General features: G+C 43.7%; 3 protein-coding genes across 3 annotated transcripts; 1 reads left to right on the top strand and 2 right to left on the bottom strand.

The window, feature by feature from the left end:
- Positions 1–5630: 5630 nt before the first annotated feature.
- Positions 5631–7210, bottom strand: dph3 (diphthamide biosynthesis 3). The gene is made up of 3 exons (XM_061270636.1): positions 6986–7210; positions 6238–6312; positions 5631–5940 (listed from the first exon to the last, which is right to left on the bottom strand). Exons 1-3 carry the CDS (start codon positions 7091–7093, stop codon positions 5872–5874), a joined length of 252 nt encoding a protein of 83 aa, XP_061126620.1. The 5' UTR covers positions 7094–7210; the 3' UTR covers positions 5631–5871.
- Positions 7211–8276: 1066 nt separating this feature from the next.
- On the top strand, positions 8277–9213 carry LOC133148193 (putative claudin-24). Its single transcript, XM_061271381.1, has one exon. It carries the CDS (start codon positions 8287–8289, stop codon positions 8941–8943), a length of 657 nt encoding a protein of 218 aa, XP_061127365.1. The 5' UTR covers positions 8277–8286; the 3' UTR covers positions 8944–9213.
- Positions 9214–11007: 1794 nt separating this feature from the next.
- Positions 11008–12660, bottom strand: LOC133148177 (frizzled-7-A-like). Its single transcript, XM_061271380.1, has one exon. The coding sequence runs from the start codon at positions 12658–12660 to the stop codon at positions 11008–11010; it is 1653 nt and encodes a 550-aa protein (XP_061127364.1).
- Between the last annotated feature and the right edge of the window lie 1746 nt (positions 12661–14406).

The following is a 14406-nucleotide window of genomic DNA, read 5'->3' as shown; positions in this document are numbered from 1 at the left end:
AACTATTTAGCTTTGTTTTTCAGTACTATGCTTTATCATTCAGCCTACATTTGTAGCCTACCCTACATATTATAATCACGGATGACAAGGGATCTTTTCTAAGCATAACACATTTATTCACAAACAATGGAGAAAAAAAATGATTTTCATGTTTGGCATTGAATGTGTTAACAACTGGTTTATTTTAACAGTTGAGTGAATGCAGTTTTACACCTGAACCAACTCACCACACTAAACAAACTCAAGTGGGAGCTATAAAAAAAAAATGTTTTGCCTTAATTGTCATACTGCTTTGAAATAATAATAAATAAAATTACAAAATAAAGGTTTTAGCAGTGCATGGGCAATAAGATTAGACTACATCAGCTCAAACTACTAGGCTGGGCCTACTGAAGCTGAGAATATACTGCACAATATTAATTGTCTTTAATATGAAACCAGATTAATCTTATTTTTAATGATTTCTATTCATGCGTGCAAACAAATGTCGTGTCATCACACTTTTTGCTCTCTCACTGCACTCCTGCAGTCTACTTGCTGCTGCTGGCTCCTGAAACTTGGCATTTTTTGCTTTTACAAGTGCGTCGATATCAGGTGTCAAATCCTGAGTAGCAGCACATTTAACAATGTCATTCAAGTGTTCATTTGTTAACTTTGAGCGCTGCTTTGTTTTATTATAGTTCATCACGGAGAACACCTGTTCACAAAGATAAGTAGTCTCAAACATGGAGAGAACCTTTGCAGCCATGGCTGTTAATTTGGGGTAACCTGGCACAAGATACTGATAAAACGTATCCAATCCCACGGACCCAAATGTATCCTTCATAGCGGAATCGCACTGCAAGTCAATAAGCTCGAGCTGAATGTCAGCTGGCACACCAGAAGGCTTCACTGTAAATGGCGAGCGAAAAAAGCCGAACTTGTTCTCAAGTTCACTGAAAACCTGAAACCTCCGCTCAAACTCTCGCAGCAAATCTGTTATGTTGTCTTTATATTTATCCAAATCGGGACGATCCGGTGCCTTCGGACGCACAGCTGTGAGACATGAGAAGTGCGTGGTGCCACCGCTGGATAGCTGCGTCTCCCACAATTTTGCCTCGTAGCTCAAAGAAGCGCTTGAGTACTACACCTCTGCTTAACCAGCGAATGTTTATTTCCTGGTACTAACTCGTGTCAGTGCCGCATGGTGGACGTGAGCTCTTTTACACATTTACTGCCCTCTAGCGGCCGGAGGGAGCATTTGAGTTGTATTTATTTTAAAGAATCATAACTTTTGATAGAAATGAGCTAGTGACTCGCTTCTTTTTTTGACATACTCAGAAATTTATGACGGGCCGGATCAAATCATCCAACGGGCCGGGTCCGGCCCGCGGGCCGTATGTTTGACATGCCTGCTCTAATGTATGTGGGGTCACCCAGAAAGATGACTCTAAGAACAGATCTCAACAAGTTTCTTGTTTAAACAAGAATCAACATCTACAGTACGTTGCCGCATTGTCACACCTTCTGGTTATTTTTGCCTCTTGCCTGCAGAGACACAGCAGGGGGTCCAGACAGAAGGCCACATTCAGTCATCCAAATGCTTACATTATTTTACTCGTGATTCATGACCAATATTCATGAGTCATGAATATTGATTTGTGGTTTGTTGGTTCAGATAAAAATGTGATTTGTTTACTGTAAACAGCAAGATTGGTACACTGTAACAGTTTGTGCTATAGTTTTATCTTATCCATTGCTCTTTCTCTCAACATGTTTTAATTTATTTGTTTAAGTGTGTTTTAAGACCTTAAGAAAATAAGAGTTATAAATGCAGGAAAAACATGGCGAGATAGCACTTAAATAGGGTTCTCCAACGCAGATTTTACTTATGGTCTAAAGTGTAACGTACACGTTGGAGGGCACTACTGCGTGCGTGCGTTACTCTGAGGAGATAGTGTACCGTGGTGCTCCTGGACACTGGATACGAGGGGCTACTTCACGAGTGTTGGCTCGTGAGTGAACGATTTGTTCAAAGGAACGAATTTATTTTCAGTGAACGAATCACGTCCTGAAGTGATTCGTTCCTTTTTCAGTTCATATGACTTCAACCAGTAGGTGTCGGTAATGTCCATTGAAGCTGGTGCCACCTCCCCGTAAAACTAAACGAAGAAGAAAATGACGTTCACGAACGAGCCGTGAATTGCATTTCCCGTTCACTAACGAACGAATCTATGAGTGAACGAATCAGTGAGTGAGTGATTCGCTTTTCCAGTTCATCGCGAGAACGGATCGGTGAGCGAACGAATCCTGACTTTCCCGTTCGCGAACGAGCCAATGGGTCAACTGCCTTCCTTCCCGTGCATCAGAGGACGTGTTGCGTCTCCCTCCTGGCGTGAACTATGTAAGCCACAATGTAGATTTACGACTTGCCAAGGGAAGAAAGAACCACTCACTGAAACACCACTTCTTTTATGCGCGTTTTCTTCAAGCTAACGGCTAACTTTATTGCATGAAGCGATGCGCCGTTATGCAACAATGGGGAGATTATGCTTCTCTTTGGGTAATCTTGATTTTATAACACTTAAAGTAGTTTTTAAATAACCTGTATGCATATATACGCCTAAATATTGTTATCCAATATATCTACTGCAATTTCACATTAGATTGCTGGTATGAAATTTACTTGTTATTATTCTTATTTTAATAAACATTAAAACCTGTGAAAACTTGTCAGGTGTTTTCTTCCTTGTTTTTATTTTTTTGGGCATGAAAACAAAAATCTGACATTTGGTTAACTGCTGTATATGTGTTTTACGTTGTGTAATATGTGTTGGTGTCCGCCAAAATAAGGAGCAAGTAGTCAAATACACATTCTTGACACGTACAAAAAATGCATAAATTTATTAGGTACACCTGAAAATATTGGTGTACCTAATGGAGTGTCCGTGTGACGTCACAGATCAAACAGCCAATCAGGAGGTGGGGGTGAGGGCGGGTGTGGCACTTTTCATTTTCAGTTAAGCTTTGGCCATGATCTTTCCCTAATGAAGTGGCCTGTTATTAGGTACACCTGAAAATGGCGGCCTACCTAAAGGAGTGTCCGTGTGATGTCACAGATCAAACAGCCAATCAGAAAGTGGGGGTGAGGGCGGGTGTGGCACTTTTCATTTTCAGTTAAGCTTTGGCCGTGATTTTTCCCTAATGAAGTGGCCTGTTATTAGGTACACCTGAAAATGGCGGCGTACCTAAAGGAGTGTCCGTGTGATGTCACAGATCAAACAGCCAATCAGAAAGTGGGGGTGAGGGCGGGCGTGGCACTTTTCATTTTCAGTTAAGCTTTGGCCATGATTTTTTCCCTAATGAAGTGGCCTGTTATTAGGTACACCTGAAAATGGCGGCGTACCTAAAGGAGTGTCCGTGTGATGTCACAGATCAAACAGCCAATCAGAAAGTGGGGGTGAGGGCGGGCGTGGCACTTTTCATTTTCAGTTAAGCTTTGGCCATGATTTTTTCCCTAATGAAGTGGCCTGTTATTAGGTACACCTGAAAATGGCGGCGTACCTAAAGGAGTGTCCGTGTGATGTCACAGATCAAACAGCCAATCAGAAAGTGGGGGTGAGGGCGGGCGTGGCACTTTTCATTTTCAGTTAAGCTTTGGCCATGATTTTTTCCCTAATGAAGTGGCCTGTTATTAGGTACACCTGAAAATGGCGGCGTACCTAAAGGAGTGTCCGTGTGATGTCACAGATCAAACAGCCAATCAAAAAGTGGGGGTGAGGGCGGGTGTGGCACTTTTCATTTTCAGTTAAGCTTTGGCCATGATTTTTCCCTAATGAAGTGGCCTGCTATTAGGTACACTTGAAAATGGCCTCCAGTCCTCGAGGGGCCGCGTTCCAATATGTTTTCCAAGTTACCCTCGTTAAACACACCTGCGTGAAAAGTTTTTGGTCATTTTCACGTTCTGCAGGAGCCAAAACTTTTCACGCAGGTGCGCTTAACGAGGGAATCACACGGCCACTCCATTAGGTACACCACCATTTTTAAGTGTACCTAATAACAGGCCACTTTATTAGGGAAATATCATGGTCAAAGGTCACAGGTGTCAAGCTCTAGTCCACGGGGCCGCGTTCCAACATGTTTTCCAAGTGACCCTCGTTAAGCGCACCTGCGTGAAAAGTTTTTGGTCACTTTCACGTTCTGCAGGAGCTAAAACTTTTCACGCAGGTGCGCTTAACGAGGGAATCACACAGACACTCCATTAGGTACACCGCCATTTTCAAGTGTGCCTAATAACAGGCCACTTTATTAGGGAAATATCATGGTCAAAGGTCACAGGTGTCAAGCTCTAGTCCTCGGGGCAGCGTTCCAACATGTTTTCCAAGATTCCAAGATTAAGCTTTGGTCAGGATTTTTCCCTAATGAACTGGCCTGTTATTAGGTACACTTGAAAATGGCGGTGTACCTAATGGAGTGTCCAAGTGACGTCACAGATCAAACAGCCAGTCAGAAAGTGGGGGTGAGGGCGGGTGTGGCACTTTTCACTTAAACAAGGGGTTCCAATATGTTTGCTTGTACATGCGTACGCATACAAAGTGAGGTTCTAAAAGGACATCTGGGTACATGCTCTCACCTGGGATCGAACTAAGTTCTTACCGAGCAATGCCCGTTTCATTAACCAGTTGGCTATATTGACCTGGACACCATCAGCTGTCTGTACTCTTTTGTACTATAGTGATGTGCATTTCAGTTTTATGAGAACTGAATATTTAGAATCTGTTCACTCAAAAGATTTGTTCAAAAGAATCGTTCATCGAATCGTTCGCTACACTTTCCTATTTATATATATATATATTTTATCTTTACCTCGTGTAGTGTACCTATTGAAGTGTCCATGAGGTGTACCTAATTTCAGGCCACTTCATTAGGGAAAAAGCTTAAGTGAAAAGTGCCACACCCGGCCTCACCCCCACCTCCTGATTGGCTGTTTGATATGTGACGTCATTTGGACGCTCCATTAGGTACACCCCCATTTTCAAGTGTACCTAATCACAGACCACTGCATTAGGGAAAAATCATGGTCAAAGCTTCACGGAAAGTGAAAAGTGCCGCACCCGCCACTGATTCCAAAGGTTCAGTTCACTTAAAAGAACTGGAATGCACATCACTATACTCCACCTTCTCCTGGGGTGTCAGCTGTTTGCTCCAAGATATAAAACATGGCATTGTGAAGGTCACCCTGGGAACCCCAGGCCTCAGCTGATGTGGTTGGTCACCAACTGAGAACTCATCAGCATCTTCCTCATTATCGTCATCAGCAGCGGCACCAGGATGAACGTGTAAACAGCTTTTCTTTTTCAAGGTGTGAACCTCCGCAGGCATCTGTCCGGTTGTCATCTTTCATTTGATTTCCACTTTGAAATGATTACAATATGACGGAGACATGGCTGCCATTATGTGTCTGCAACAAAACTCAAACATGAGAAATTTTGTGTTGCTATCACAATGTATCATAACAAAACATACACAAATAAGTAAAACGTAAATAAGTAGTATGCTGGGTCAACACTTAGACAAGTTTCGTTTGAGTAGGAGAAATGAAATTTCATTTGTGTGTCTTGGGTTGAACTATTGACAAATGAGCCCAAAGATGGTGTGGAAATTTCTTTAAAAGGTGCACACAAATAACGAGATTCAGTATATTTACATGTAAGTGAACATTAAAGCCAAAACAAGCAAGTACAAAACAAAAAGGAAACATCAATTTCTGCTTTGCAAATTGCTGTGATTTGGGGCAGTCAGTTTTTTCAATTGATTGCATGGCCTATCCACAAATGATCACAATAATTATTATTATTACATCAAATTAACAGTCTTGAAGATCAATCCAGGTCAGGTGGAAACCAGTGCCAGTTTGCTTTCAGATGGGGCTTCAATGATTTCCCCCGACATGAAAGACTCCTGAAAGACAAAATGTCATTGTGAGTGTTAGGCGATCTCCACTAGAAATGACAAGAACATTTTTAGTGAATCCCTGCCAATTTTCTGTTCTCTTCCTGTAAGGTGATAATTGATGATGATAAAATGATTTAAAAAAGCGCTTCAATTAGGGCTTTTCACTATTTCTCCAAAATGCTCTCGGCCCCTCTTATATACATATTTCTGTCTAGTAGATACTAAAACAGTTTCTCCACTTTTGGTCCCTAAAGTAATCTGGAAATTGCCTCCCAGCAATGGTGCCAACAAGTTGTCAATCACCTTGTCATAAATGACTTTGACAATGAGCGAGCAGCTCGGGCACGTGGCCACGTCCTCGCCATTTTCCAGCTCTTCCTGTCAACACAAAACAGGAGTTAATAGTTACAAAGTTGTAGGAATTTTCTTAGGGGGGGAACCAGTAATTTACTAAATTAAAAGGGAACATAAATATAATTGAGGAAAAATATATTATAGCATAGTCCTAACTAAAAGAAGGACAAACTGCACAATTAAAACTGAACATCTATGTTAATCCTCAATCACGTTGCTTACCGCAGCCCTATTGAGAGCAAACACTCTGAAGATCATCCCAATTGTTTAGCTCGGTTAAATAAATGTGTTCATGCCATTTGAGTTTTTTAGCTTGGTGTTTTGGAATGTGTTGAGTCGGGGGAGGAGTAATATTTAATTAAACTTGAACGTTTTTACACTTAAATGAAATGATTGATCATTGGAATATTATATGGAATAAAAGTCTTTTGGCACCAAACATACGTGCTGAACATAACATGTATTCATATACAGCTTTGACAGTACAAAGATTGATTGTGTCTCAAACGCATTGTAAAATACTTTCAGCAACACAAAGTTGATCTTTTAAGACAATATGCGTGGTAACAGTAGAACTAGTTCAGGACGTTTGACCAAATAAACCAAGTCGAAAAATAATCCAAATTATATTTACGTAATTTACATGTACAGTGGACAGTTCCAAAACGGTGGAACGTGATGGCTGAAGTTGACTCACTTTGCTTATGGCGAATTTGTCTCCACATGGACACGGAAAATAATATATTTCAGTGTCTTCGTCGTATTCGAAATCTTCGATCTCCACTTCGTCATGAAAAACTGACATTTCCGCTAATAAATCTACTTAGAAACTAATCTTGGGATGGTAGTGATCACACATTTTACGAAACAGACCCGGGCGCTACTTGATGGCGTCACATTCGTCGTCTCAGACATATGACGATAGAACCATAGATACCGTCTTGAGTGGGTTGGCCCCTTTACTGGGATAGGTAAATGCATCTGCCATGTTGAATGTGTCAACACTGCCCCGCAAACAAATGCAATGAGCAAAATTTAGGCGACAACTATAAAGTTACGCACATGCACACACGCACGTACACACTCTCTGTCTAAAGAATAAAATAAAATGTGTTGTCATTGTCGCTAGAGGGCGACAAAATCTAAATTGATAAGACTGCATGCGAGCGGCGCTGCTGTGAATTCCTTGTTCCGACACACGCGCACCCGATCCTCCCAGCAATAGAAATGTGGCAAGACATTTTATTCCTTACATAAACTGTTCATTTTCCATGCACAAAGTTGTTTCCGGTCTATTTAGGCTCTCAATCTGTCTATATTAGATTCTGAACTCTGGAACCAGCATGTAAATTGAAAAAAGACAAAATGTGCGATTCCGAGAACAACGGTAAAGTTATTAAAAGTCTGTTTGTTGTGAACACTCGTACGGCAAGTTTCTGCAACACCATTCCCCCCACGCGTCAAACTTTAATTGAATTACAAACTGAAATTACAGCACCACTAATGGAACATGAGAGCTAGACATAGGCCACTCGTTGAAACAATAGTTGCAGAATGCATCGCGTTAGTCAGTTTTGGTTATGTGGCGGTAATTCTTTTTGTGAGATTGTCTCATCACCTTTCAAAGACTAACACTTGCATGTTCCCGCAAGAACCTGTGCAAATCAGGTCGTAACAAAAACAGTGAAAGTGTTGCGCGTGTCACATAAAATACTATAGAGATTGAATAGCATGGTCTCACGTCATGAGTCACAATTACCATTTTCTCAGTGGATCTATTTATTACTGGTGAAATCCAGATGGACACGGGTCAACTTGTCAAGACCAGAACGTTTTGTCGTTGTTCCGACTTTCATACAGGCTTAAAGAAGGGGACGTGGGTTTGTTCGGTGGCTGGGGCGTGTTATACGTTTTGTTTTGTTTTGTTTGGGGAGGGGAAAAGGGGGAGATGTCGACTCCCAAGTTCCAACTGGGTGGCAAAGTCAGAAACAAACAGGCATGACGAGTGTCAGGTCATTCATGGACCCGAGGATCCGCGCGCTGGAGCTGCTCGGGGTGGCGCTTTCCGCGTGTGCGTGGATATTCACGCTGGCGGCCACATTCAGGTCGGCGTGGCTCACTCTGTCCACAGAGCTACTGCCCATGGAGAGCTACGAGCTGGGCCTTTGGGAGACGTGCGTGGTGCAGGACGTGCAGGGTGCTCTGCTGTGTCAACGCTATGACAGCCCGCTGGCCTTGCCTCGTGACATCAAGTTGGCGCGCGTGCTCGTGTGCGCGGCACTGTGCGCGGGGCTGCTTGTGCTCGCGCTTGCCATCCCGGGTTTGCATGCGGTCAACGTGTGCGTGGACGGGCAAAGCAAGAAGGTGATGAAAATGTGCAGCGGGGCGCTGAGCGTCGGGTGCGCTGCGCTGATGCTTGTTCCGGTCTCGTACGTTGCCCACGCTGCGGCCTTGCGATACTTCGATGAGTCGGTGCCGGACGTGGCACCGCGCTGGGAGTTCGGTGACGCGCTCTTCTGCGGGTGGACCGCGGGCGTGTTGCACCTGTTGGCGGGGACCGCGCTGCTCGCCTCCTGTGCGTCTCTGAAAAACCATCACGCCCATGCAGGCCCACTGGATCGGCTGCAGCAGGGACCAAGAACGGAATACGTCTGAAATGAACACTTCAACAGTGGAAAATCTCACGGCACACCTCCCAACTAAACTGCCTCACCACAAGTTTCGGCAGTGTTCTTCGTTATTTGGTGTGAAATTTGGTCCTGCTATCACAAAAGTGGTATCTTGATTTATGCCTGTAATTCATTCCCTAACCAAGCTCGAACCTACCTATAAAATCAGTTCCCTCTTTTGAAATTAATTGAAACACCATTTATTCGTAAAAGTCCTCAAGAAATCGTGACCTTGTGTCACATTTTTTTAGAGTTAGCGCTGTGTTGTAAAAAGTGTGAAGAAATAAACTGGTTTTATAATTAAGAAAAAAGTCTCTCTCGCTCTCTCTTTATCTCACATTGACACGCACGCACACATTATTGTGAAAATGAAATAAAAAGTGAAAATGTAATAATTTCTTCAAATTAGAAATATTTAGTCTTCCGACTAATCGGAACGGCAGCAAGACACATTAAAAAAACACACTTCCCTAACCTCATTTGTCCTTTTGCTCATGAAATTATTTGACGTCGTTCTTTTTCCTGCTTGGATATTATTTTAGGCCAACATCAACATAATATGCATACTGTATCTCAAAACAAATATTAGTTTAAAATTGTTTCAAATATAGTTGGGTAATAAAATAAGTAGTACTTCTGTCCCTTTTCGATCCAAATTTGGTCATTTGGTAATCATTTTAAAATAATACGAATTATTTTACTGTTTTTAGTGTAAAATGAAGATCTTGAAGTAAGACGACTATCTTAACGGATTAAAATGAATAAAATAAATTCACATTTTTGTGATGTGTCATTTACTTTGCTGCTGCACTCAGACGTCTGGCCATTTAAAAGGAAATGCAATAATAAGGAACCAGAAAACTGCTCGAAAACAACAATAAGGAGTTTCCCAGAAGCATGACTGTTACACTATTTTTTGCTCCCCTTACATTGTAATGTTTTGCTACAAATCATTTTATTCTCTCAGTTAACCAAATCTGACGTAAAGCGAAAGCGTAGATCGCTTATACTAATCTTCTGATATCAAACACAAATGTTTTGAATGAACAGAAAAAAGAAAAAGGAATTGGCTTCATTGTTTCCATACTGCAGTTCTGTACTCTATCTTTCTATCCACCTGTAATCACATTATGTATGAATAGAGAGGTCGCAGGTCAAACGTGATTGCTCAAAGCGACTACCGCAGTGCAACACCTCAACATAAAAGCGTCGCTTTAATTGCTCTTTTCCTACTCGAGACAATGGAGTTTAGAAACAAGAAAGGAAGTATCCACCTCACATTGTTCACCTCATTGGCTCTCATCAGCAGCCAAACGGCAACACTTTGTAGCCATCACCAGCCAACATTGCATAGGATGCGGGTCTCTGAAGTTGGAACACTTGTCGCTCTGTGCATTGGAGTTTATCCAAGGTGACTTTGTACGAGAGAAGGGGTACGCGGGGCATTTACACGTGTCACTCTTTTGCGCCACCGTGAAGCTGGGTGATGGAGAAGCTGGACAAAACGACTGCAAAAATTGCAATCTTCAGGTCACCTCACAAGTTGATTTATAAATATTCATAAAAAAGAAATCAACTCACAAATCTCACAATATAATTATCATACAAGAGCAAACATGGGCCCGGTGTATGATTGAAATTTTTCCAGAACCGCCATGATGATTTTGCTGAAGCTCAGCGTAAAAATAAAATCTGGTGGTTTTATACAAGGTGTCCGTGGCCCTGCTCTAGTGATGGACATTGTGATTTTCTAGGAATGTTGTAGAAGTGCTTTTTGAAAATTGGCTTACATTTATAGAACTGTTGCATATTGAATTGTATAGTTCCCAACAATGAAAAATGCTGACCAGTGTCTTCACATGATTATCTAATAATAACATAATATCAAATTAATTTAAGTGTGTAGCCCTTTCAGTAGCCAAGAATTGTCTAAAAGGATAAAGATAAAGACCCTTGTCGTATACAGTGTAATGACAGCAAGTGTTATTTGTTTCCACGGTGAGCAATAACAGTGGCGATGGTAGATCTCAATGTAATAACGGAAGCGTGGCTAAAGCGTGGCATCGCCCAGCTCAGATCCACTCAGTCTACTATAAAAGTGGCGCCAGGACTGCACGGTCTTTCTGGACCAGATCCAGAAGCTGGACATTATCCCAACGATCATGGTCATCAGGTACTTGATCATGAACATGGTGAAGTCCGGGGACAGCGGAGCAAAGTTTCCCGACGGGCACGGCACAGCAAAGCGTTTGCAGGTCTGCATGCGCCAGGTGCGCTCCCACCGCGGACGCAGGGCCTGCTCGTAGAAGTGGCAGGCCACCACAGCGGCGGCAGGTAACGTGTAGAGCACGCCGAACACGCCGATCCGCACCATCAGCTTCTCCAGCTTGTCCGTATCAGCACCGCCGAGTTTCATGATGGTGCGGATGCGAAAGAGCGACACAAAGCCGGCCAGCAGAAAGGAAGTACCGACGAGGAGGTAGACAAAGAGCGGAGCCAGCACAAAGCCCCGCAGGGCGTCCACGTCGTACACGCCCACATAGCACACGCCGGTCAGGAGGTCACCCTCCACCTGTCCCATGGCGAGGATGGTGACGGTTTTCAACGCCGGCACTGTCCACGCCAGCAGGTGGAAGTAGCGGGAATTTGCCTCGACAGCCTCGTGCCCCCACTTCAGCCCTGCCGACAGGAACCAGGTGAGCGACAGGATGACCCACCAGATGGAGCTTGCCATGCTGAAGAAGTAGGCCACCATGAAGAGGATGGTGCAGCCCTCTTTTTTGGTGCCTTGAATCACCATCCTGTAACCGTCTGCCTTGAACTTGTCCACGCAGACAACTTTGTCCTCAAGCAGAAAACCGGCGACATACACCAGCGCCACCATGAAGTAGCAACCAGAGAGAAAGACCACCGGTCTCTCCGGGTACCGAAAGCGCTGGCTATCGACCGCATAGGTGAGGACGGTGAAAAGCGTGCTGATGCAACACAGGACAGCCCAGACAGCGACCCAGAGCCGCCCGACCTTTAGCTCCTCCTCTCGAAAGTACATCAGCCCGTTGGGTGTGGAGACCTCACAGGGGGCACCGCAGTCCTTGGCGCCGAGGAAGCTGTAGCTGAGGTAGGCTGGCACCTTGAGCTGCGGCGGGCAGGAGAAGACCGGGTTGCTTGAAGGGTGAGACGGAAAGTTCAAGCGCTCCAGGAGGTCCGGTGTCGGAGCTGGCGGGGGAGCATTACTCTCAGATGTGTTTTGACCCACGCAGATCTCGCCAGCACCGTGGACAGGGAAGTTCTCACAGCGTAGCCTCTCAGGCCACTGAAAGCCAAATTTATTCATCAGCGCCTCGCAGCCCTGCCGGGCCCGTTCGCATAAAGTCCTACAAGGGGGGATCGCCTGCTCCAGAACCGTGCAAACCGGTGCGTACATGGAGCAAAGGAAGAATTTGAGGTCCGGCGAGCACTGGACTTTAACCAGCGGGTAGAACTGGTGAACCTCCAGCCCGGCGTCTTCTTGGTTGGCGTGACCCAGTAGGTTAGGCATGATGGTCTGGTTGTAGGCGATGTCGGTGCACAGAGGGATCGAGATGGACTGGCAAAATCCGTGTTCTGGGATAGAGAAGCCTTTTGGTTCTTGAGCTGAACCCGTTGAGATGAGCAAGGGCAAAGCGCAAGTCAGGAACCAAGGCCAGGTCCCCTGTGTCGCCATGATGGTTCAATCCACCCAATGGAAGGAAAAGTAGTTGCGCTAACCGGTCGTCACTGCTGGGTTTCCTGGATAAGTCTTTCCGTCACGCTGCACTTGTGCACGCTGTGCATCTCACACAGCTTTCAGATGCAAAGTTGTCTTTGTTGCTCAATGTGAAGCTCTATAATGTTTTTCCCCCCATCCTCCATGAATCTCAAGCTTGGTGGTCTGTTTCCAGGCGCCCCCCACTGTCCAACATGGGGGTATGGGGGGGTGCCTCTAGACTCGGTCTGCGCTGCGCCAATTAGAGGCTTTGTTGATCTCTTTCTTGTTAGTGATTGGTTTAGGAGGCGACGCTAGAGGCAGCCATAGGCAGAACACAAGCGCTGCTGCCTTTAAAATGATTTGATGAAAGAATTTCAATCTTGCGTATAGGAGTTCAACGTAAACACAAGTTGGGCGCATTGAAGATCGCCAAGGCTCTCCAGATTAAGACAAAAGGTATCCAAGATCCACAAGAAACTAGACAGCTCAGGTGGAGATTGTGGAGGAGGTTTTAGAAGAGGAGATGGTGTGGGTTGTTCAAATAGCTTATAGGAAAAAAGGGCGCAGGAATATTTTTGCTGAGCCAAAATCTTCATTTTCTGTAATGGCAGAGAGCGTCAAAATAATTGCACAAAGTAGCATTCATGTGTCTTGACTGTGTAAAAAAAACTATTGGAGATTTAAGTACTACTTATCCCACCCTCCAACTGACTCATTTTCAAAACAAAACTAGCCACAATTCTAGCGGCTTTTGGCTCAACACAACAAAAATTGAGTTTCATAAAAGAAAAAAAAATGCCTTTTTGGTGTTTAAAAAAAAACAAGACCCTTTTGATATGTGCATGTTTGCCTTTACTTCATCATTATGTCTAAATTTCAAATGCAAGTTTCATCACTTTTTAAACATGTTTTTATCCATATATTTTGAAATAATTCCATCTTTAAGATGGTGTCGTATTTTATTTTCAGCATTACCCTGGCCCCTTACCCTAACACAGAGATGTCCAACTCATTTTTGTTATAGTGTCCTGCAGAGGGCCATTATGACTTTTTGTAGTATAGGCTGCACAACAAACTGATGAATAACTAGTTTTGAAATCAAAGACTGCTCAATTATTTTAAAAATCGAGTGGTAATAAAAATTGCTAGCAATATCTCTATTTTTTAAAAGTGAAGACAATTTGTAATTTTAGTGTTGAAACATGAAGTCGATGCACAATTTGTCTTTGCGGGCCACATAAAATAATGTGGCGGGCCGGATTTGGCCCCAGGGCCTTGAGTTTGACACCTATGCCCGAACACTTAACTAACCCTTTTACACAAAAACTGAAACTTCACAGAGAAAAAAAAAAAGCCAAGTCTATATCCCCCAGCCAGAGGGCAACGCGACACTTGCACAGTTGACGCTATATTATCAGCAACTTATTACGATCCCATTCAAACATATTAACATGACAAGCTCCAAGAAAGAGGCCCAGATGAAGTCTGGGACAGCAGGGACAATTGAGCTCTGGTTACAGGTCAGTCGAAAGGCCGCAGGATGAGATAAAGGCCAGAGCAGTTGAATGAAGACAAAGATACTTAAAGGAGTGAAAAGAAGAGTGGAGAAAAAAATCCCAGGGGCCTCTTTCTGATGTTAAGCCTTTAATAGTGCAGGAAGACATTAGGTCTGGATATGGAAAGCAAACCCAAGAAGAAGTCCAAACTTTCATAGATATCACA

Source organism: Syngnathus typhle, linkage group LG2, assembly GCF_033458585.1.
Source record: "Syngnathus typhle isolate RoL2023-S1 ecotype Sweden linkage group LG2, RoL_Styp_1.0, whole genome shotgun sequence".
NCBI lineage: Eukaryota > Metazoa > Chordata > Actinopteri > Syngnathiformes > Syngnathidae > Syngnathus > Syngnathus typhle.
Note: the sequence above shows the minus strand (reverse complement) of the source record. Positions and strands in the feature narration are given on the sequence as shown.